This window comes from Caretta caretta, chromosome 3, assembly GCF_965140235.1.
Source record: "Caretta caretta isolate rCarCar2 chromosome 3, rCarCar1.hap1, whole genome shotgun sequence".
Classification (NCBI taxonomy): domain Eukaryota; kingdom Metazoa; phylum Chordata; order Testudines; family Cheloniidae; genus Caretta; species Caretta caretta.
Window position 1 is genome coordinate 210872862 of NC_134208.1, and position 23998 is coordinate 210896859.

General features: G+C 42.6%; 1 protein-coding gene across 5 annotated transcripts in view; it reads right to left on the reverse strand.

The window, feature by feature from the left end:
* Positions 1-5062: 5062 nt before the first annotated feature.
* The window catches only part of ATL2 (atlastin GTPase 2), a 57317-nt gene continuing 38381 nt past the window's right edge, over positions 5063-23998 (reverse strand). Inside the window, exons 7-15 of one of the 5 annotated variants that reach the window (XM_048842247.2) lie at positions 23420-23512; positions 22986-23124; positions 22125-22252; positions 18622-18678; positions 17195-17266; positions 10541-10972; positions 6946-6960; positions 6737-6847; positions 5063-6343 (exon numbers count right to left, since the gene is read on the reverse strand). In XM_048842247.2, coding sequence (XP_048698204.1) covers positions 6740-6847; positions 6946-6960; positions 10541-10972; positions 17195-17266; positions 18622-18678; positions 22125-22252; positions 22986-23124; positions 23420-23512 — 1044 coding nt within the window. In that variant the 3' untranslated portion in view covers positions 5063-6343; positions 6737-6739. The other 4 variants (XM_048842245.2, XM_048842246.2, XM_048842248.2 and 1 more) reach the window with 4 other exon arrangements.

Below are 23998 nucleotides of genomic sequence, written 5' to 3' on the forward strand. Positions count from 1 at the left end.
CTATTGTCATCTCACTGCCCTGGCCAAACCTAGCCAGCAGCTGGCTCCCATGGTCTGGAAACAATTTCCCTAGGGGGAAGGGCACTTCCTATTCAGTGCACTGCACTTGATCACTACCATGAGCTGTAAACTGCAGCATGAGTAGATTTTATGTTCTGTTAGGTGAAAGGCTGAACTCTAGCTCCAGTGTCAAGTTTGGGATTTCAGTTTCAAGTCTTATTTCCAGTACAGCTAATTTGTTGGAGTGAACTACTCTTTCAGAGCAGCAGTTATGTTAATATATATCTGCAAAAAGGAAAGGAGGACTTGGGGCACCTTTGAGCTTAACACATTTTAGTTGAGCATAAGCTTTCATGAGCTGTAGGTCACACAAACTTTTAGCAACTAACAAATTTATTTGAGCATAAGTGCCACAAGTCCTCCTCCTCTTCTTTCAGAGCCAGCATCAAATGTGCAAAATAAGATAGGTGGTGACATGCAGGGAGGTCTGGCTGATTCAGCACAATGGTAGGTGGTTGTCAGTTGTAACATGCCAGTGGTGTCAGATATTGGACAGTCACTTCACCTGTGTTTCCTCATCTGTAAAATGAGTAATACTTACCCCCTACTCCACATGGGTCCTGTGCGGATTAGTGAGTGAACAGCTGGACAGTTCTTTAGAAAATAAAGTTCTAGAAAATGCTTAGTACTGTACTTTGTTGTGGGACAGTATCCTTTGCTCATTCAGGTTTTTGAGGGTACCCATCACTGCTATGAGCCTTGCTGGTGTAGCTGAGGCAGGAGGAGGGTCTCTGACACTGGTTCTACACTGCAGTCCTCCCCCAGCACAGTCTGGATCCACATCAGCAGTCAGGCTTGGTGTTTGAGAGAAGAAGGTAGCCTACTGAGCTGTTCTAAGCCTTTCAGAAAGGAATCAGTTTTAGTTTAGAAGTAGTAATTTTTACAGCAGGACAACACACTTCACCCTCAGGAGGCTGTTTATAGAAGCATGGCAAGGTTTACTCCTTGGCCAGCTGGCTAAATCTAAATCAGCATCTTCTGAGAGAGTCTACAACTATCAGAAAAATCCCAGGTAGGGATTCCCTTGCTTTGCTCCCAACTTAACAGAGGAAGAGGCATAGCTTGATGCAGACATCAGAGAAACAGGTGCAGTTCAGCACTTCTGATTCTCAGCCAGGGTCAGGGTGGTGGTCTGGATTCCAATTTAAACTGTCAGTGACAAACAGGTGCAAACACTCCATCCAAAAGGAATAGCAATACACTTTAGTGGAGCCTGCTGAAGAGGTTTCCTGCTCTCCTCTGTTGCTGGCAAGAGGTGTTTTGATAAGTTCAGTAGGAGCCTGGAAGCATGCACAATGCTGCAGAGCAAAGGGCAGCTACTGTCAGTTCTAGGCAAGGACAAGGGGGGGGCTCAGCCAACCTTTTTCCACCACCAGTGTTCGGTCTTTAGAACATGCTTAGTGTCAGCCACACATTCAGAATCTATTTGTTTGGAGCCAATAATGTTCGGAGCCAATAAAGTATCTAAAATTAATGGAAGTTGCAGAATTAGTTAGAGCTGAGGATGAATCAACTGTATTAAGGATAGAGATTGTAACAGGAATCCACTTTATTTCACCTATAGTGCATGCCCACATTTATCCATCTGTTGAGCTGATATTTGACTAGCTTTAGAAGCAGGTGATTTCAGATGCTTAGCTCACTTAACATGGGTGGCAGGCACCAAAGAATGGGATTCACTGAAGCTGAGTAGAGAGCTGTGTAAGCTAGTCCCTAGGAAGCGACAAGGAGGGGTGTGGCCTGCTCAGAGGCAGGGAGACACAACTTTGTTTGGGAGGCAGTCACACTGCCACTGCTGAAGTTAGGTACCTCAAACAGGCCAGCCCTTTTGCATGGAGGAGGGGGGTAGAGACACCTACCCACAGCAAAGTGGTTAGGAGGTGCACCTGTGATGTGGAAAACCTGGATTGAAGACCCTGCTCCAAATCAGGCAGAGCTAGGATCTGAAAACAGGGCTTCCAGATCCCATGTAATTGTGCTAATCCCTGGGCTGTTGGACAGTGTGACTAAACAGAGCCCTTCAGCTCTGTGCAAGAGGGTAACACTGCCCAACAGTGCAGTACTGGCCTTACAGCACCCCCGTAGAGGGGGCGAGGTGCTCTGCTACTTAGAAACAGAAGACAGATGTATTTTAGAAATGATTTTTAAGCTTAAGTTTTAAAGCCTTTACAAGATTTAAGCAGCTGAGATTTTGGTGTAATCATGACAACTGGAGCTTTAAGAAAGTTTGAAGGCCTGTACATACAGCTGGCATGAATGCTCCATTCTACTCTTGCACAACAGTCTTGGATACAAGCAGCCACCTACAAAAGGGCTTCCAGCTGAAGGGAGGGGAGCTTCAGTGTTAAAACACAGTTTCAGGTGAAATCCTTATGGTAGCCTATAACAAGCCAGTTGACAGGCATAGAATTCCTCTTGAAGAAACCTGGATGAAAGACAGGTATTGGTACAGAGATGGAAAGCAGTTCAGGAATACTGAAATAAACTGAAGTTTAACTTACTCAGTGGGTTTAAGACAAAAGTTTTCTGAAACAAAGTAGACCGTGCAGAAGTCAAACCATATACTGTAGAAGGCATGTCAAATCTTCCACTTTAGAGCCAGAATTGGGAACCCAAGAAGTGTTGCCTGCAGTCATTTGATTGTATTTTAGGATCCCATCAGGCTAACATTTGTGTATAGGTTTCTAGCAAGACATCCAAGGAGCAGATGGTTTTGGGACAATTCTTCTACAGGTGACACACATCCTTCCACCACAACTTGATGGCCAGCACTGCCAGGAGTGTTAGAAAGGCTGCACCTTCAGGGGCTGTGAAGTGAGGTCGACAATCCTTCAGAAAGAAGAGAATGCTTCTTGTCAGCAAGTTAAAGAAGTATGGGCTGGATGAATGCACTATAAGTGGGTAGAAAGTTGGCTAGATTGTTGGGCTCAACGGGTAGTGATCAATGGCTCCATGTCTAGTTGGCAGCCGGTGTCAAGTGGAGTGCCCCAAGGGTCAGTCCTGGAGCTGGTTTTGTTCAATATCTTCATAAATGATCTGGAGGATGGTGTGGATTGCACTCACAGCAAATTTGCAGATGATACTAAACTGGGAGGAGTGGTAGATACGCTGGAGGGCAGGGATAGGATACAGAAGGACCTAGACAAATTGGAGGATTGGGCCAAAAGAAATCTGATGAGGTTCAATAAGGATAAGTGCAGGGTCCTGCACTTAGGACGGAAGAACCCAATGCACCGCTACAGACTAGGGACCGAATGGCTCAGCAGCAGTTCTGCGGAAAAGGACCTAGGGGTGACAGTGGACGAGAAGCTGGATATGAGTCAGCAGTGTGCCCTTGTTGCCAAGAAGGCCAATGGCATTTTGGGCTGTATAAGTAGGGGCATAGCGAGCAGATCGAGGGACGTAATCGTCCCCCTCTATTCGACATTGGTGAGGCCTCATCTGGAGTACTGTGTCCAGTTTTGGGCCCCACACTACAAGAAGGATGTGGATAAATTGGAGAGAGTCCAGCGAAGAGCAACAAAAATGATTAGGGGTCTGGAACATATGACTTATGAGGAGAGGCTGAGGGAACTGGGATTGTTTAGTCTGCAGAAGAGAACAATGAGGGGGGATTTGATAGCTGCTTTCAACTACCTGAGAGGTGGTTCCAGAGAGGAGGGTTCTAGACTATTCTCAGTGGTAGAAGAGGACAGGACAAGGAGTAATGGTCTCAAGTTGCAGTAGGGGAGGTTTAGGTTGGATATTAAGAAAAACTTTTTCACTAGGAGAGTGGTGAAACACTGGAATGCATTACCTAGGGAGGTGGTGGAATCTTCTTCCTTGGAAGTTTTTAAGGTCAGGCTTGACAAAGCCCTGGCTGGGATGATTTAATTGGGGATTGGTCCTGCTTCGAGCAGGAGGTTGGACTAGATGACCTCCTGAGGTCCCTTCCAACCCTGATATTCTATGATTCTATGATGGAGTAAATTGGCACCATTGTGAAGGCATTGTAGAATTCTCATTTATCTTTGTTGTAATTTACTAGATTGTCCAACACCAACCAAAAAAACCTTCAAAAGTTCTATTTGCTGTACTTTAAACTGCATCCCATCTTGTTAAATTTTAAAGAAACCACATAACCCAATATACATGCCTGTTTGAGTTTTTGTAGCTTGAAGGGTTGTCTCTTTCACCAACAAAAGTTGGTCCAATAAAAGATATTACCTCACATACCTTGTCTCAGTTAAACAAAGACTTTCTCCAGACTCAAAACACCTGCTACTCCAGAAAAAAAATAGACAAGCTACATTGATGTTCCAGGTGTTTCCCTATCTGAATTTATTGCCTATTGCATGAAACAATCATGGCAGAATTCCCTTATGCCTAGTGCATGTTATTTTTAGACTTCACTTGATTCCTTGATTTGTCTGAAAAAAAATTCTAGGAGCTTTAACCAATCAGTTTCATGCTTTTGCTACTAGGTAAGTAACTAGGGATGCAAAACAATCCACTGCGCAACTGATCATTTTCAGGTGAAACTGAAATAGTTAAGATGCTATTTAGTTACCCTTCTTAAGTTGTCTTATATATATTTGAAAACATTTTCATTCATATCAGCTTAATACATATGGAACTGAAGGTCACAATCCATAACAAAACCAAGTTTCTGAAAAATACAATCAATGAAGTTTGGAAACTGACATGCAACTCAACAAGTGACCTAGTGTGCTTTGTGGGGTATTAATTAGGATGAGATCTTATACCACCACCACCACTTTTGTGTGTGTGTTTTTTTAAAAAAAACACACAAGACTTGCTAGACAAAGTGTTCTCTTTCAAAGACAGACATTCCAGCATGAAAGGGGACCAATATACTTTCAGGTTCATCTTCATTAAAAGCTGGAGCATATATTTGTGCTAAGTACAGCATGCAATTCTTGTTTTATCTTTTCAGATTAAATAGCTGGCATGATTTATAGAGTGAGTACATGTAAACACCATTTCTTAAATAAGAGAGGAGTTTCATTTAATATATACACAACTTAGTTTAATCATGTACTGAAAATAAATTACAGGAAATAACTTTAAAATGCAACAGAGGACAATAAGTTTCACAACCAACATTCCCATTGATTTCCCGGGGTGAGAGATCGCAGTGCTCGAGGCAGGTAAATATCACAACTATATCAAAAACGTCGAACTGTTGATGCATTCACACGTTTACATGAGCCACAAGCATTCCATCACAGGGACTGTACTTAGCCTACCGAAGAACCAGGTTTTGCCATAAACTACAAAACTTTGATACAAAATTGTATTTATATATTTATATTTCATGTACACGCCCTATCTGACTTCTTAAAAATAAAAACTCAACACGCTGTACAAACCACCCTCACTCACTGCTTCCTAGCTGTAGGCAACTTTTTTTGGATGGAATTGCCCTCCAGGAACGTCAATGGCGTATTATTATACGCACGAAGGCTAAACTGCAGAAAAAGACAGCTCAGTTTCCTGATGTGCCTCTCCGACAAAGTGTGTGAATCAAAAAGGCAAGACAAATGTACACTTGGAATCACTTCCTTAGTTACAATAGTTAGTTCTAATGTCATTTTTTGTAAGGAACCAACATGCATTCGGATAACACTGGTGTAAAAAGCAGTCAAGCAAGATCCTCTTTATACAGTGGCTCAATAATGGCTTCACTGACGTTTCAATTTGACTCTTGATACAGTGATTTTATAAATCCTCCAGAAGTTAAAAGTTCCAATGGGATATTGGGTGGCTAAACACACTGTTACATGATTTCCTTGTACACATTTGACAATTACTTCCCTGAAATATCCTTGTAGAGAGGATACGTTTCCATTGCACGCCAGACTGCACCATCTCAGGAAAGGCGGAACGTCACTCACCCTGGGACACGTGCACAACACACTAAAACCGCATGTAGAGTCCCCGCACTTACCAGTCTCCATGGCACTGGTCTGTCTTAGAAGCAGATTAAAGAGAATGCTTAATGTTGACAAACTTATTTTTCACACTTGATGGCACCAATCAGTGAAGCCAGTCACACTAAACTACTTCTATAGTTGATTGTAAACTTTGGTTTATTTTTATTGAGTTCTCATTGTACAGCATGTCTAGGATGAGAGGGCAGAGTTGAAGAGGAGATGAATGGTCAGTCTGTCTTTAATCGGGCACGATGAGACACCTGTTCGGTCAGGCCTGCTTTGATAGAGTTTGTTACAGACTGCCTCATGTTATCCTCCATCAAATTATCACTCAGGGGCTTCAATACCTGTGGTATGAGAAATGTGCAAAATAAAGAGGAGGTAAATAAATAACCCTTTAAAAATATAAAATACAAGAATTCAAGTAATGAAAAAATTAAGATCTTGGAATCTGAAAAATAAACAAGAACATGATGCACTAAAGGAAATGGTGAAAAGCTGTGCTGCTATAGTAATGAGGTGAATCATGAACAAAACCGATCTCCTCCTACACAGCAGCATTTCACGGAATTCAAACCACTTTACAGTTCCTAGAAGATGGCTGTGCAGTTCCATACCCTATATGCAGCATCAATCTGGTATGTTTACAGCATTTATGCAGACCGGCCCAGACGGTCCTGCTTATTGTCCTATATGTGTAAGTGTGAACACTTCAGATACAGAAAGAAATGTAAAAATACTGTCTAATTTTTCTTCTTGTTATTGTTGGACGAGAGTCGCTGTCGCTGCGCTGATGTAAGAACACGGCGAATCATTCGACGTCTAACAACTTCAAAGAGTTTGGAACACACCTAAAATATGAATTCAGTGGTTAGGAAAAGGACTCGCAGCAAGCAGCAGGAAAATAAAGGCAACTAATTAATAAGACTAATTGCTGCTAATTTCTCACCTTCCTGGGATTCCTCTGAAGCAAAGAGAAAAAAGAAAAGCAGAGAGATTTAGAAGTGGTCAGTAGCAACAACATGCATGAGACATGGGACAAAGGAATCCATCTTCAGTTTCAGAATGATGATGGGCACATCTACACTACAGCTGCTGCAGCTGTACCCCTAGAGAGCTATAGTGTGGACGTTTCTTACATTGGGAAGAACCCATCCATCACAGATGTAGCTAATCCATCTCTCAGAGGTGGGAGCTAGGTCAACAGAAGAATTCTTCCATCAGAGGAGCCGCGGCTACACTGAGGGCTAGGTTGAACTAACTACAGCTCTGAGCAACACAAATAGGTCAATCTCATTTTTAAGTGTAAGCCAGGCCTTAGGCTAGCAATCGGAGAGGAACTGGTTCTTATCTCACAGTATAATGCATAGTCCAATGGCAATGACAGGTGTTGTCCGTGACGTTGCACTCCATATGTTTATGGAAATATGCTTACGAGTGTGGATATGATGTAACTGGAATATGCTTCATGCAAAAGATCCCTTGTAAAGTATCATTACAAAGCTTATAATCTACTGAGTGTGTTCATCTGATTTGTATGCATGTATCAGTCTTATACTTTATATTTCTAGCTTCAGATACAACTCTGAGGTCCTATTGTAATTATGCAAAGTGTGGGCCATTGATGATGGCTTACAATCTTGCTGGCTCCCATTGACTAGGACAATTGGTTGTAAATGGCTCTGTTTACTTGCAAGCCCTCCTGTGTTCATGTAAGCCAACCCAGAGAGAATGATGGAATCCATCTTAAACCTGGTGCTTTTCCATTTAGAAGGAGGGGTGGGGATCCAGAGAGACAAGAGATTCCTGCTTTGTGCAAAGCTATAAGAGGGGGGTGGGAGAGAACAAACAGGTGGTCCCAATCATGAGAAAGCCACTGCTTTTCACTTAAGATGCCTGCTGGAACTAACAAGGAATGTACCGAGGAAAGGATTGGGCCCAGACTAGGAAGGAGTCTAGTCTGTGAAAGAAGCTTATGGGAACATCTCTAAGGGTGAGATTTACCTGTAAAGAGTTTCTTAATGTATTAGGCTTAGACTTGTGTGTTTTGCTTTATTTTGCTTGGTGACTTACTTTGTTCTCTGTGTTATTACTTGAAACCACTTAAATCCTACTTTTTATACTTCATAAACTCACTTTTGTTTATTAATGAACCAGAGTAAGTGATTAATACCTGAGGGAGCAAACAGCTGTGCATCTCTCTGATTTAGTTGGGGATTGGTCCTGCTTTGAGCAGGGGGTTGGACTAGAGGACCTCCTGAGGTCCCTTCCAACCCTGATATTCTATGATTCTATGTTCAGTGTTATAGAGGGTGGACAATTTATGAGTTTACCCTATGTAAGCTTTATACAGAGTAAAATGGATTTATTTGGGGTTTGGATCCCATTGGGAACTGGGTTTCTGGGTGCTGGAGATAGGTGACCTGCTGAGCAGTATTTGGTTAAAGTCTGCAGCTTTGGGGGTATGGACCAGACCTGGGTCTGTACTGCAGCAGGCTAGCATGTCTGGCTCAACAAGGCAGGGTTCTGGAGTCTCAAGTTGGCAGGGAAAACGGGCTCAGAGATAATTTCAGCCCATCAGGTGACAGTCCCAAGGGGGTCTCTGTGACGGGTTCGGTCACAGAGTCTACACTAGAAAGGGTTAGTCAGTACAGCTGTACTGGCAAACCCTCGTAGTAGGAATGGAGCTTTCACCAGCAAGAGAGTTCCCAAGCAAAGTAAGTGACACCAGGAAAAGGCTTTTATGCTAGTATAACTGCATCTATACCAGAGTCTTCGTCAGCACAGCTAGGTCAGTTAAGGGTGTGATTTTCCTTCACACACCCTGAACCAACATAGCTCTGCCAGCAAAACTGAAGTGTTGATTTACTATGACCTGGTCTCTTCCTTGGAGTAAGGACCCAACCGCATGCTTAGAAACCCTAGTTTTACATGTGAAGCTGATGAAGTCTAGACTCGAGGAAGCCACTTCAAGCTAGGACAAAACAATTCTGAAGTCAGAATTTATATCAGACTGCAGGAGGGTATGGATTTTTTCAAAGCTTCAGGAATTAGGACACAGAAAGTAAATTACGAGAATTTAACTGATTTCCTCAAATTACAAACCTATTGTCTAGTTTTGCTTCCTGTAATTTGAGAAAAAAAATCTGTCAAAGGTAACCTACATAGCTGAGAACAGAGATTGATCATCCTGCACATTGCCCCGTACCATCTCACATACAGTAATCCTGAACTGAGATTCAGTAATTAAACAATCAGTTTCCATTGTGAGGCCTTAAGTATTTATTTTCTACCTCACACAACTATTTGCTTGTCACTTTTTAGCATCACATCTCTCATCTGAGATCTCAGCACAAGTCATTGCCTATTTTTACTCAAAGCATCACATCCACTACACTACAGGTACTAGAACTATAGAATCTCCAGTAACCTTTCCTAAAGGCATTCCCTATTCAGTCTCTGAAAAGCAGTCAAAAATCCTATGTTCTAACCTCAAAGTTGGACCCATATAGTTGGCCAATCAGATAAAGTAGTAACAAGATTGGCTTGAGGCTATAAAGGCAGAATTACATGTTCCCAGATTAAGAGTTGAATGAAAATTCATCTACCACCATTTGCTACCTTAATGTAAGGTCATATCATATGTTAGCTTTAAAAAGAAAGGCAAATTGTTCCAGCCAGTGGTTCTCCAACTATTTACCATTGTGGGCCACATATGCAGCTTTCTGAGTTATATACCACATCCACGCAAAATATATATTACTTGTATGGCCCTGAGAATGTCGCATGGGCCACAGCTGTGCACTGATTAGGCCACAGGTTGAGAACCACTGGTTCCGGCAAACGTTTTTACGTGGGCAACTATACTAGCCACTATGCTACTCAAAATATTATTAGTAATGTTTAAAACAGTCTGTCTTCCCAATATGAGAAAACACAGCCATCTCTCCTATGGAAGCTGCTGCAAGCTGGACTCCTTGCAGGTATTCATTACCTCTAATTTTCTTCCCTGCAGCCTTTAATTAGCTTTCTCTTCAGTGCCATGCATGCTGTCCAACAGCAAGGGGATGACAGATACAGAGATGATTCTGGGCAGTGTTGTGGCGTCACAGTTCTTGCTCCAGTAGATCAATGGAGTCTCGCATGCACCATATCAGAAATGAAGACGTTCAACAACTTCAACTTACCTCTCTAAGAATTCTTCACCGGGTTTTCAAACTTACCTTTTAGAGAAAAGTAAACAACAAGGATTTTTTTAAAAAATCCTTCCACTTTTGTGCTACTCTCAGAACTTAGTGTCAGCAAAGACCTCAGGTAATTAGACACTGGATGATATCCTGGGCTGGTTTTATAGTCTAATTTCTCCAAGGTATCCTCCTTGAAAGTTACACAATGTCTATACTTCTGAGTTCATTTTACCTTCCAGAAGAACTTGAATTCTTTAGTCTGCTCTAGAACAATTTTTGATTAACAGCATTAAACAGAAATCGTAATTGGCAAGTTCATCCAAGAAAGGACACTTTCATAGTTCAATAGATACCAACCTGTTCCCATAGTGCTTCAGCGATTTGATCAATGGCTGTTCCAACTTCTCTGAATTCCCCAGAGTACTTAACATATGCCCAAGTACAAAGGGATATCAGTGCTAGCCCCATGACGAGATTGCACAGGCTAGCGATGGAGTTCATACCAAGGAAGCCAGTCAGTCCTGAGATGATATACATGGCAAACATAACAGCAAACAGAGTGGCAGGGGTACGAGCAGCATAAAAGATGTTTTTGCCATCATTGTGCTTCACAAAGTTTGCATAGATTTCATCCAGCTCCGCCTCAAGCTGGTCCTGGTAGCGACGGCAGAACTCCTCTCCTCCCATTTTTTTCACAGAACAGAACTGTCTGACAGCTGACTCCTTAAAATCCTGGTGCTGTCTCTCCAGGTCTGACGGAGCAATGTAAGGCTTATCTCCTCCACAAACCTGTGAGAAGAATAACCAGACGTGAGGGGTCAGGGTACAGCAGGAAGAGCTTGTGCTGTCCAACGTTGCATTCGAAACAACAAACCATTACCTGCTTGATGTTCGATCCTTAGAGGGCAGTAGCTCGAGCACCACACTCGCCTGCAACTGACCACAGTCAGAACACTCCAAAGCTCAAGGTAAGCAGTTAAGACACTCCTGCTTCAGACTGAAGCCTAAGAATCAGAAATGGCCTCGACCATCTGGTAATGTTCAGTCTAACATGACTTTATATTCTCCAGCATCTTTTGTTGGGGGTTTTTTGGCAGGGGGCTCAGTGGCAGCAAGGAAACTGTGGACCTGCTGTAACATTCACCTTCACAGAATAAGTACACAGAAGCAAGTCTCTCCTTTTAGGTGAAACAGAATCTCAGAACCTCTTGGCTGTTAAAACAGGTGGGAAAGGGGTAACGAACTCTAGCCTTCGCCTCAGCCTCTGTTTTGGACCTAGCCGGGTGAACCTACCCACGGATGCCATCTAGGCCTCGTCTATCCCCAGTTTTCACTGGGCTGCAGCTGGGCAAAGCTATCAATAGTGGCACAGGCTGTAGCTGTGCCTGCAGACTTGGGAAGACAGCATTGCATCAAGCGACACTGTTCACTTAGGGGTGGAAAGCTAATGGCCCAGAAGGGTTAGAAACATTCCCTCCCCCAGTAAAACCAGAGATTCTGCAAAACGTGATGGCCCCAGCCTGGGAGAGCTTCCCTTTCTCCCTACGGAAGAATGGATTTTTTTAAAACCCTGCTGGCAGCTGTGACTGCATCCTGTAGATTTAAATATTCCATATCAGAAACTTGATTTCACAGGACTCTAATGGCTCACAGAGTCTGAAATATCAGTCAGATCTCTGAAGGTGCCATCTCTTCATTTCTGGACTACAGAAAGTAATCAAGTTGCTTGGGGGAGCAATTTAAAGGGATTCACCAATCTACCTCCAATTAAAGTTATGTGATTTTCTGGTCTGTTAAAAGGACACGTAAGACACCGCTTGCACGACTTCAAACTACTCAATTTCCACCCTCAGCAGCCTGGTTAACAAGAACAAATCCTAAGCTAGGATGCAAAGAGATGCTCTGGTTCTAAATGATCAGATGTGGAAAGGTAGCTAGCTTGATGGATCAGCCACTGTACCACCTCCAGCCAGACTAGGAGGCTACTGGGTTTAGCTAATGTAAGCCACTAGGACTGTACAACCAGTGTCTCATGAGCTTGGTCAAAGCCCTAGCTGTGTCCATCTCTCTGCTTGTGTTGCAGCCCCAGCCCCCTCTTGAAGGGGGCAAGTGTCCATTGCTGCCATGGGTCCTTTCCAAAAGAGCTTTTAAAGGAACAGAGGAAATGCTATAAAATCATTTAAGTGAAACTAGAAAATGGGACCCACAGCATGGAGTGCCTCTCACCAGTCAGTTGAGCAAAAGATGACCGAACCAGTTATGATGCAACAAACAAGAACCAGAGGCTGGGGAAGCGTTCTTAATCTGCTCAGAACTTCAACTTTGCAGTATTCTGAAAAGTGTCCAGCCCAGAAACACACATCCATAAGCACAGCTCTTTCAAAGTTGGGATGATTTCAAACACAGCAGATTTAACAGGTCTACCCAGAATCAAACACACTGGGCCATATTCTGAGTTCACAAAAACAAATGCTGTCATAATTCCTTGGCTCTTGGTAAATTCAGCAGTGTGTGAAGACAGACCCCAAGGAATACCCCAGCTGCCCATCCCATCACATTACCTTTTCATGAGTGCATCAGAGACTCACTAAGGGCAAGCAGGTGATTTGAATGATAAAGGCCTCCCTCTGCCCGAGGAGGTACTTGGGCATGCTCAGTTTCCTATTCAGTGGGTTTGCTATGAGCAGCTTTACTGAACAGCTGGGCTGCTAATCACAGCACCCTGCCTTTACAATTCTGAATATGAAGCCATGGTCTTCAGCAAGTCGACATGTCTGGTGCCATATTCTGAAGGGCCATGCAGGAAAGATGGGTTTCACTCCTGCTCTCTTGCACCTGGGTAATGGGAACCAGGGATACAGGAGAGAGGACAAGTACCTTGTGCCCCAGGGACCCTTTCTGGCAGATGATGGAGCTAGTCAATGCTGCTCTAAGGAGTCCCATCCAGTCCTCTTGAGGTAAAAAGGTGATCTGGGAGAGACTTAATGCTCTCAAGGGGAGATTAAGGACAAGAGTTTATACCAGCAACATGCACCTGCCCATCCATTCTGCCCCCTTCAAGGGAGGCATAAATCAAACTATCATTCTGGATGGTTTATCCTAGTCTTCTTTCTTTACATGGCTCCTGCTAAAGATCGGTCTGTAGAAGAACTCCTCTAATCTCATCCCGACCCTCTCCAATCTGGCATCTGCCCCTTACACTCCACCGAAACTGCTCTTGCCAAAGAGCAAGATGAACTTTTCCACACCAAAGCTCAGAACCAGTACTCTATCCTCATCCTCCTTGACCCATCAGCTGCCTTCAACACCACCGACCACTCTCTTCTTGAAGTCTTGTCCTCCTTTGGCTTCTGTAACTATCCTCTCCTGGTTCTTCTCCTACCTCTTTAATTGCTCCTTCAGTGTGACCTTCAGAGGATCCTCCTCATCCCCCCATCTGGCTCTCTGGGGTGATTCCAGAGGGCTCCGGCCTTGGTCCCCCTTCTCTTCTCCCTCTGCACCTTCTCTCTGGGTAATCTCATCCACAAATACAAATTCAAGTCTGCTGTTGACTCTCAGATCTCTCTCTCTCTACTCCAGAACAGTCGTCTTCTGTCCATACTAAAATTTTGGTCTATTTCTAATATCTTGTGGCTGTCTAGCTGTCAGCACAAGCTAGTCACAGCTAAAACAGAACTCCTTGTCTCCTCCCTCACCTTCTCAAACACTGTGGACAGCACCATCATCCTTTCAGTCACTCAGGCCCATAACCTGGGCATCACCAGACCACTCTAGGTCCTCACATCCAGGCTATGGTTAAGTCATGAAGGTTCTTTCTGCATAACATTTCTAAGCTAGGGCCTTTCTTATCCATCCACAGAGCTAGAACTCTTGTCCAGTCTCAAATCATCTCAATTACTACAACATCCTTCTTTCTGGCTTGACAAATGTAACCTAGCTCCATTTACCTCCAGTCAAAATGCTGCTGCAAAGATAGTTTTCTAGCCCGTTGTTTTGACCATCTCTCCTCTCTTTGCATCCTTCACTGACTCACCCTTCTCTATCACCTCAAACATAAAAGTCGCTTGTGTTTACTGTCAAGGCCGTTAATGAGCTCTCTCATTCATTATCAACTTACTGACTCCCACCTTTGATTGGCCTGTGATGTTAGCATCCATCAACCACAAGTTACATTCTCAAACAAGTCCCTTCATGCTTCTTCCCATGCTGCCTCTCATGCGCTTGCCAGCAGCCTAACTGTAGTGAGACCATTGCTCATCAAGATGACCAATATGGCCTCACTGTTTCCTTGTGCTTCCTTGTCTGTATCCACCTGTTCTTCCTTGTCATACTTAGATTATAAACTCTTTGGGACAGGGACCGTCTTCAGTATTTATACAGCACCCAGCACAGTGGGGTTCTGGTCCATGACTTGGGCTCCTAGGCACTATGGTAGCACTGATAATAAAGACTTGATTAAAACTAGTGTTAATTAAGATAAAGACCAAAACAATTATTTCTACTCTGTTCTTAGTGTCAAAAGTTTCAGACCCATCTGTCACACCAAGACTTGGTATAAAAAATGTTCAAAGTTATCCAGAAGATGTTTATAAAGACTTGTTTTGTTTAGCCACACTTATTTTGTACATAAAATATAACACTTGGGAAGTTCCTATAGAAACAGGATCTGTAAGAAAACATCTGTTCCTGTTTATTCCTTACCTGAAGTCTAAATTCTCCAATATTTCAATCATCTCCATGGCCAGTCATGACTTCAGGTGAGAAATAATTCAGCTCTTTTATAACAATTCATCTGAAAACCTCAAAGGTCTTCACAAAATGGGAATACTCCTACTCCATTTTATTACATAGGTATTGCCTGACTGGATCAGACCTGGAGTCTGCCTAGTCCAGTATCCTGTCTCTGACAGGCTCCAGCACGAGATACTTCAGAGGAAGGTATAAGAACCCTGCAATGGGTAGATGTGGGGTAATCTGCCCACATTAGGCATCATCCTGATCTCTAATACAGAAAAGACAGGCTTAATCCCTGAAGCATGAGGTTTAGTATCCCTTCCAAAGATTTTATCATCTAGAATTATCATCAGTGATAATCTTGATAACCACACGTACCCAATCTTTTTGAATCACGTTAAGTTCTTCGCCTCTGACTTTCTGTGGCTGTGAGCTCTACAGTCCATTTACAAATTGTGTGAAAAAGGATTTCCTTTCATCAGTTTTGTATTTACCACCTTTTAGTTTGATTCGATGGCATCCCCTTGTTCTGGGGTCGTGAGTCAGGGAGAACAAAAATTCCTGATCTACCTTCTGGGTACCATTCATTATTTTAATAGACTCATTCCCCTTTAGTCTCCTTTCTAAGGCAAATAATTCCAATCTCTTCTCTCATAGGACGTTTTTCCATGCCCTTCTTGTCAACCATCTCCAAGCTCTCATCATCTGCAATGTTGGGAATCATTAAGAAAGGGATAGATAATAAGAAAGAAAATATCATATTGCCTCTATATAAATCCATGGTATGCCCATACCTTGGATACTGTGTGCAGATGTGGTCGCCGCAGCTCAAAAAAAGATATATTGGAATTGGAAAAGGTTCAGAAAAGAGCAACAAAAACTATTAGGGGTATGGTACAGCTTCCGTATGAGGAGAGATTAAGTATGGGGCATTTCATCTTGGAAAAGAGATGATTAAGGGGGGGGATATGATAGAGGTCTATAAAATCATGACTGATGTGAAGTAAATAAGGACGTGTTATTTACTCTCTCATACAACACAAGAACTAGGGGTCAACAAATGAAATTAATAGGCAGCAGATTTAAAGCACACAAAAGGAAGTATTTCTTCACACAACGCACAGTCAACCTGTGGAACTCCTTGCCAGAGGATGTTGTGAAGGCCAAGACTATAATAGGGTTAAAAAAAGAACTAGATAAATTCGTGGAGGATAGGTCCATCAATGGCTATTAGCCAACGTGAACAGGGATGGTGTCCCTAGCCTCTGTTTGCCAGAAGCTGGGAATGGGCAATGGGATGGATCATTCCCTCTGGCACACCTGGTATTGGCCACTCTCAGAAGACAGGATACTGGGCTAGATGGACCACTGGTCTGACCCAGTATGGCCGTTCTTATGTCCTTATGCAATATCCTTTTTGTGGTGTAGTGGCCAGTACTGCACCACAGTAATCCAGAGGTGGCCATGGCACTAATTTACAGTAGCTACAGGAGCAGATGAACTCTTAAGTTGATGCTGTTTTCATGGGCACATGCTTCACAGTAAGTGAAAGACCTTCTGATATCTATAACATAGATGTACAATTGTATTTCAGAATTTCCCACATGGTGTCAATGGTTCTGTGATAAGTGGCTTTAAACTGTTGCCCAACTTTGTGGTCTGAGATTGCAGTGGGCCTTGGTAGTGTGTTCACTATAAAAGAGTACCTTCACAATGGAGTTTGAAGTAGCATATGGTGAATGAAATTGTTAGCTACATGTAGCTATTTGGAAGAAATGTTTTGGATTTTGCAAATACTGAATATTTAAGTACCTTTTAATCTTCACATTTTACGGCACATTTATATTGCTCTATAGCCTTACAGAAAATCATCAGAAATCAGTAGTGTAATATCTCCAAAACCCAAACAATTTTTTTTATATTTTTTAGTATGAACACTGTACGGTGATACTACTACCAGATGTATCTGTTCATTCTACTAGCTGCTTCGTATCTTTTTAATCAGCGGCTGTTAACAGAATTCTCAAGTCATTTAGCATGTAGAGAATACATCTCAATCCCACCCCCCTACCTCACCATCAATTTCCTTCTCCCTCCTTCACGAGAGATCTTGTGACTTTTGCAGCATGTGTGATCTTCACACATGGGAGTCCTGATGCTCAGCCAATTTGTCCATTAGTATGTTAACCGTGTAACAGTTTAACACCACATTACGCATAACTCTACAACAGAGGCCTTACTACACATACCACTGCCTTAATTTCGTAATCAACATACCTGCTCCATGCCTTTGTTGTAGGTGTCTTTTGCTCCTGCTACTGCAGCAAGATTGTTGGCTTCAGCTGTTGCCTTCAGAAAATGAAAGCATACAGATATTGATCAAGCACTGCACATGGTTGTATCCGACTTGCCAGTAACATTAGTTATACATTATGAAGCACCAACACCTTTAACCAGTTTTGTACCATTTAATTTTGAATGTTTACCCATTAACTTCAGACCTGAAGAAAACCTTCCATGTGAACAGATAAAGGATCTGCTGTAAAATAGATTAAAATAGCTCACTAGAAGCAAAGATTTCAGCCCTGGCACTCTAGAAAAGCTACGTATTATACATCCATATACCTGTACATGATCTTTCCATCATGAGATAGGTATGGAAGAGACTATTTTGATGGTTACCAAATGGAAAAGGATATCCAAATTAATGTTAGAAAGCGGTCAGGAAAAAATTCCATCGCTATATAAAAGGCAGTTTCCCCCCTCCCCTGAGTGTATTACCTCTGGTCAGGTCACAGGCCTGCAGTTGTGGGCTCAGAATTTATAGTAAGCAGCGTCTTTTGGGGTCATGCATGTGTCCATGTCAGAGCCAACCAGTCTAAATAATGTTAGAGGAGAGAATGTGGTCCCATCCTCCCTCTGAAAGTCACAGGAGGAAGGGAAGTGGTGATCCACTGGAGTCTATCCCTTGTCTTTGGATCTGAGGGAGCACTGGAAGTGGCTTTCTGAACCCTTACACAAGTCCAAGGAGGAGATGGTTCCTTGAAGGGGAGGTACCCAGAACAATTTCAGATTCTAAACCAAATAACTCCTCTGGCTTCTTTCACTAGAGGGGCTTTCAGCCCTCAAGACCCAAGAGGTAAAGCCAGCATAAAGTGAGCACCTCCCTTGTTGCAAGTCCTAAACCCCAAACAACGTAAGCATTGCACACTTGAGCAAGGCATGACTGGATGCACAAAGCTCAATCTAAATCTGATTTTCCTCTCTGGATCAGCCATAGAAAAGAATATTGGTACAGTTACCTTATCTGACACAGACCCACAGAGTGAAAAGTGGCCTGACACCATGTAAAGGTGCACTTAGTTAGTTACATGTCTGCACCAATCTATTAGCACTAGATACTAAGCTAATAAAAATAATACCGGAAACTGAGTCAAAATGTAGACAACATGGCAAGGTTTCGAAGGAGTGTATACGCTAATGTACAGCAGAACCCCAGTGGCTACCACTTCGGGGACTTGTGTGGGCTCAGAACCACCTGAAGTGGGTAACTGCCTCGGCCCTTCTTGAAGAAACACAGCTCCCTGGGTGCTAACACTTCATTCACAACCTTCAGTCTCTTGAAGAAATACAATCCTTAATGATAGCACAGAATTTAATTTTTATTTCTTCACTTCGCTTATGTTCAAAGGATAAGGAAATACCTGGAGCATTGATTTAGGATGAGGTAGCGCCTCTCCCTGATAGATTTTAATGTAAGCCTGAAAAACAAAACAATTACATTTTGTTTTATTGATTTTTTTTGACTTGAGCATTTATGATGGGAAGAAAGCCAGGGTCCAAATCAGTCCTGCATGTTAATCCTAAATATTCAATTAAGCAAATCTCTACATGTAAGAGTAAAATAATCTATAACTGACATTTACACGTTTCCCAACACTTTAATCCCTTTACATTCCAAACCCCTTATAATAAATGCTGTCCCTACTAATCTCCATATTGAGTGAATCAAAGCAATACTGTAGTGACACATGGCAATTAATATGTGCTTTTACCAAGATTAGAGCTATATGTCTATCATGGTATTAAAACCACTTTCTACTTCAGTGGTTCTCAAACTTTTGTACTGGTGACCCCTTTCACATAGCAAGCCTCTGTGCGCGACCCCCCCTTATAAATTTAAAACACTTTTTAACATATTTAACACCATTATAAATGCTGGAGGCAAAGTGGGGTTTGGGGTGGAGGCTGACAGCTCGCGAGCCCCCCCATGTAATAACCTTGTGACCCCCTAAGGGGTCCCAACCCCCAGTTTGAGAACCCCTGTTCTACTTGCTTCATTTGAAGGTTCTTCTCACTGACACGTTTACAATTTACACACACACACACAAAGTGAGTTAGGGATGAATCTTGGAGTTTTATTTTATTAAAAATACATCTCTGTTCAGAGACACCGCACCCCCCCCCGTTCAGGTGTGTCTGCATCACCAGGGCTGAGGCCTGCCGTACAGAAGAGGGTTTTGAAGAGAAAAGAGGCTACTACTGTTTCAAGGAGTGGCAGCCTGGAGCTCATCAGGGAAGAGTGAGCACTTATGCCCCCCCACACACACCCAAATGTATGTTGGGGGGAGTCTTTGGGGGGCTGGGAAGAACCCCTCTTCTGAAAGATGGGGGGAAGACAACCCTCCTCCCCCCCCGTGCCCTCCCCAGAATCTGGAGCAGCAGAGAGTTACATCCCATCTCCAGGAGGTGAACAAGTTTGGGGTGGAGGAACACTTATGTCCCCACCCCTGTAGGAATAAGGGATAATCTGAGGGAAGGTGAAGAAACTACCAACTTTGGGACATGGGAGACAACTGTTAGGGTGGCAGGGTGTGCTGGGGAAGCTAAGTGGGCTGATTACAATTGAGCTGGTCCTCAGCTCCCCACCCCTAAGAGCTTCAGTTGTCCTTTGTCCGTGCCTAGGAGGAAAGGAAGAGGACAACGCAGTGTGTCCAGTCTGCACACTCCTCAGAGGTTGGTGAGGAGCAACGCCCTGTATGCAGTGAGCTGGGGAAGGAACTTAGGCCTTCTGGGTCAGATTAATGGGAAACTGGGGCTCTGGTCAGCAACATGGAGTTCACTGCTTTGGGCCAGTTGCACTAGCTAGCACACTGAACTCTTTTGTTGTTCCTCCTGTATCCCTCTCCTTCATAGTTATTCATCTCTAGGAGTGGGGGAGGGAGAGAAAGATGGGATTTCTCCTTCCTCTGCCATTAGTCCTGGTCCCTGATGCTGATGTACAGACCTCTATGCTTGGAGTGAGACTTCCACTTTCAGAAAGGAAGTCAAAGAACAGGGCACCTGAGCACCCAGAGTTTTATGTTATGAGACAAGTGGCCAATCTGCACGGAATTCTTCTGAATAATGTACAACATGAACTAAATCAGAAGAACAGCAAAGTAAAGCTCTCAACTTCACTATTTTCTGACTTAAGGCTGCCCTCCTAATCTTAGTTCTACTCCCTTGTGCCTATATGTTGGGAATCTTTATTTGCATGATCACATATTAGTCTTTTCACAGCACCCCATGTCATTCATTGCATAGGTTGGACAGTGCAATGTGAATCAGGCAGCTGTTCTTAAATATTTATATATTTTATCCTCACTTTTCAGGGTGTGGTCTCTTCCACATTCACTAAACATTCAGTCCCTGAACTAAGTGCGGTAGAGGTCCTATGGAGAAAAAAATCTGCATGCAATCATGTAATTAAAGACTGTCCTACTACATTGGCTCACCAGGGCCAGGGTTTTGGTTGTCAGTGCTGCCTTAACTTTGGTATTTCCTGACTCAAGTGCTTCACTTTGAAACCATCACATTCTTTTAATGTAGATTTTGATCTGGAATTTCCAAGGGGATTTTGTTTTAAAGAGAAGTTTGATCATGAAGAACTATTTGCTAGGTAGCAATCAAACATTGCTGGGTGTGTATAGTGTGCAGAACACAAAGGAAGGGTTGCTGCAGGGCCCCTGCCTCATGCCCTACATGCCCTCACAGATCCTACTTCGCACACCCCCTCATATTACAAATTAAGTTCTTCAGAATTTACCCACACATGCACAAGTGGAGCCAACACAACATGTGAGGTTAGGAAAAACAACCCTTTTCTTCTCTGACAACAGCAGCGCGCCTGCATGATATAGACGTGTTTAAACCCTTGCAATTCTCCCCAGGTCACAACAGATTTTTCACCAGACCACCAAAAGGCACACTGGAAACTTAGGAACTACACACGGCTTACTTGCAAGTTCCTGCTGTAACCCCTGAGACACCACAAGCCTTCAAAGGTGGCAGAAGTGTTTTGCTTTGGTTAAACAGCAGCAGCATGTGCTCCCTACACATACCATTAAAAACAGCTTTGCCATCTTTATTCTAATGTTTCAAAGAAGAAGAGTTCTCAGGTTGAGAGAGAACATGGACAATTTCAGCCCAAAAATTTGATTAAGTTATGAGCTTGGAAAACAGGCCTTCAAATGGAAGTGCTTAGACAACTTTAATTACAAGTGTAACTACACACAATACCTATATTTAAAGTTATATCAGGACCAAGATTGGCACTTTGCTCTAATTTGTCTCAAACTCAGTTTAAGGACACGAAGTAATAATCTCTATTCAAGAAAAATATGTCAGATTTGCCTTTTGGTCCTACACCTATCTAAAGGCACAGCCAAAACAGCAGCTCACTTAGGGCAGGTCTATACTACGGGGCTCAGTCGAACTAAGTTATGCAACTCCAGCTACGTAAATAACGTAGGTGGAGTCGACATAGCTTAGGTCAAACTTTTGCGGTGTCTATACCGCGCTCTGTCGACAGGAGAAACTCTCCCATTGACTTACCTTATGCTTCTTGTTCTGGTGGAATACCGGAGTCTATCAGAAAGCAATCAGTGGTCGATTTAGCAGGTCTTCACGAGACTAACTAAATCGACCCCCAGTGGATTGATCACCGCATGCCCTCAAGTAAGTGGAGACAAGCCCTTAGAGCTGTACTGGTGGAAAACCATGCATACCAGTTTCAGCAGACGTGCTGAAGTTAAAGTCAAAACTACCTAAAGCTCATCAGTGAGTGGCAACCTAGATACTATCATCTCTTCTTTGGGAACGTATTCTAAAATTAGGATAAATTTGGTAAGGCGTGAAAAAATAATTAGTACAAGAGTTTGCCTACCTTAAAATATTCTACAAGATCTCTACAAGTCACCTTGGATCCACTGATCTCTTTCTCTACCAAGTTTTCAGGAGCAAGTAGTAATGGAACCAGATTCCGCAGCTCTCTCTTGAAATCATCATCAATGTCTGGTGGAAATTGAATCAGCCGGAGAAAAAGGTGGTACGTCTCAATTTCAAGCAATAATGAGTTTCTCCTCTAGAAAAACACACTGACAACAAATCCCTTTAAAAAAACAATGCTTCCTGACTCAGAATAATTTGCTTATCCTGAAGAAATTTTTAGGGCTTAAAGAAACACTTTGACAATTGGAAACTATTGTAAAATTAGAGTAGGGTTTTTTCCCTTCATCTATATAGTACTGGAGTAACTAGAATAAATTCTTTGAAGACCGCTCACAGTATAACCGCTCAGGTCTCTGCTCCCTGCACATAATTGGTGGGAACTCCACAAGATGCAAGAATTTTTTTTTCTACACCACCCTTTGGCACATTAGCAACTTCTCACCCACCAAAATGTGAGTGGAATTCCTAGGATTCTGCTTGTAAATCCTCTGATTTTAGGCACCGCATAATCCCACAGCTGGCCATCTTGGATAGTGTTAAATCTGCAAGGTTACAGCCAACAGCTACCTGAGAACTTAAAAAGCAACACAGAACCAGGAAAAAAATAATCACTTAATTCCTCCATATGTTTAACAACCCAAAAAGAGAATATGCCAATGCACACTTCTAAGTTTTACCTTTCAACCCCAAACTCTTCAATAAATTTAAGGCAAGATTTAAGCAAGTTCTATGCTACAGCAAAACAATTCCAGTGATATATATCCAAAGCAAATTAACACAATGGAATGCTTCCTACCATTCAACCTCCCATCAAAATTTGGATTAGTCGCAACTTTAAGACCAGGGTGGGGCAACAGGAAACAGCCAAGGTTGCTGAAACATGAGCGAATATGCTTCCTTACGTTCTGTAGCTCTTCGTGCTGGTTTTGCTTTACCTGAAAAAAGCAAAGTAAGAATTCTAAATGGCTCTGTGGAGCTGACTGCAAGATTTATAATTGAATTTAATGGCGGAAAGTTTATGAATAGATTTAACATAGTCTAGCCTTTTTCTGAACTTCTATAAAAATGTAGATCGTACAAAGGCAATCACTTGATGTCACATATTTAAATATCATTTGTATTGAGAAAATAGCAAGCAGAAAATATTTAGCCAATCGTGTGTAGCTATCTCAAACACAGAACAGCACCTGAACTAAGGAACCAGTGTGGGTTTTGTAAGTTGTAACTTACCTGCAATCGCTTTTCTAGAAATTTTTTTCCTCCTTCCAAGCCATACGAGTGTTCATAAGGATAGCTCCAATCTCTAATTAAGAACATTAGTGTCTACACAGAAGAGTACAATAATAATGAATGGTTAATTTAATATTCCTTATAGCTGCAGAAAATGACAGAGAATCAAGAATTCTACATCTGCGGCTGGTAATTCAACAAACTATAACCCCAAACCTGATTAAGCTGAATACAAGACACTTGTTATTCCTCTCTGTTGTGAGTAAGAACAGCTGAAGGAGCACCTTCAAGCTAGCATGTACTTGTGACCTTTGATAGCGAAAAGGACACTCTCACCTGTTACTCTAGTTTTTCTGTCTCTTGCCAGCCCAGATATAGGAGTGTGATCCTCCCTTCCATCAACTGGAGACATGAAACAGATCTTATGACATCACTCCCCTACCAAGAGGGGAGCTAGCTGGATGGCACTAGCTATGTACACTTACAGTATTTTGCATATTTAGTTCCTAAGTAAAAGCTAGGACCTAGCAGAACCACCACACATGGAACAAAAAGAAGGATTTGGGAGACACCAAATTA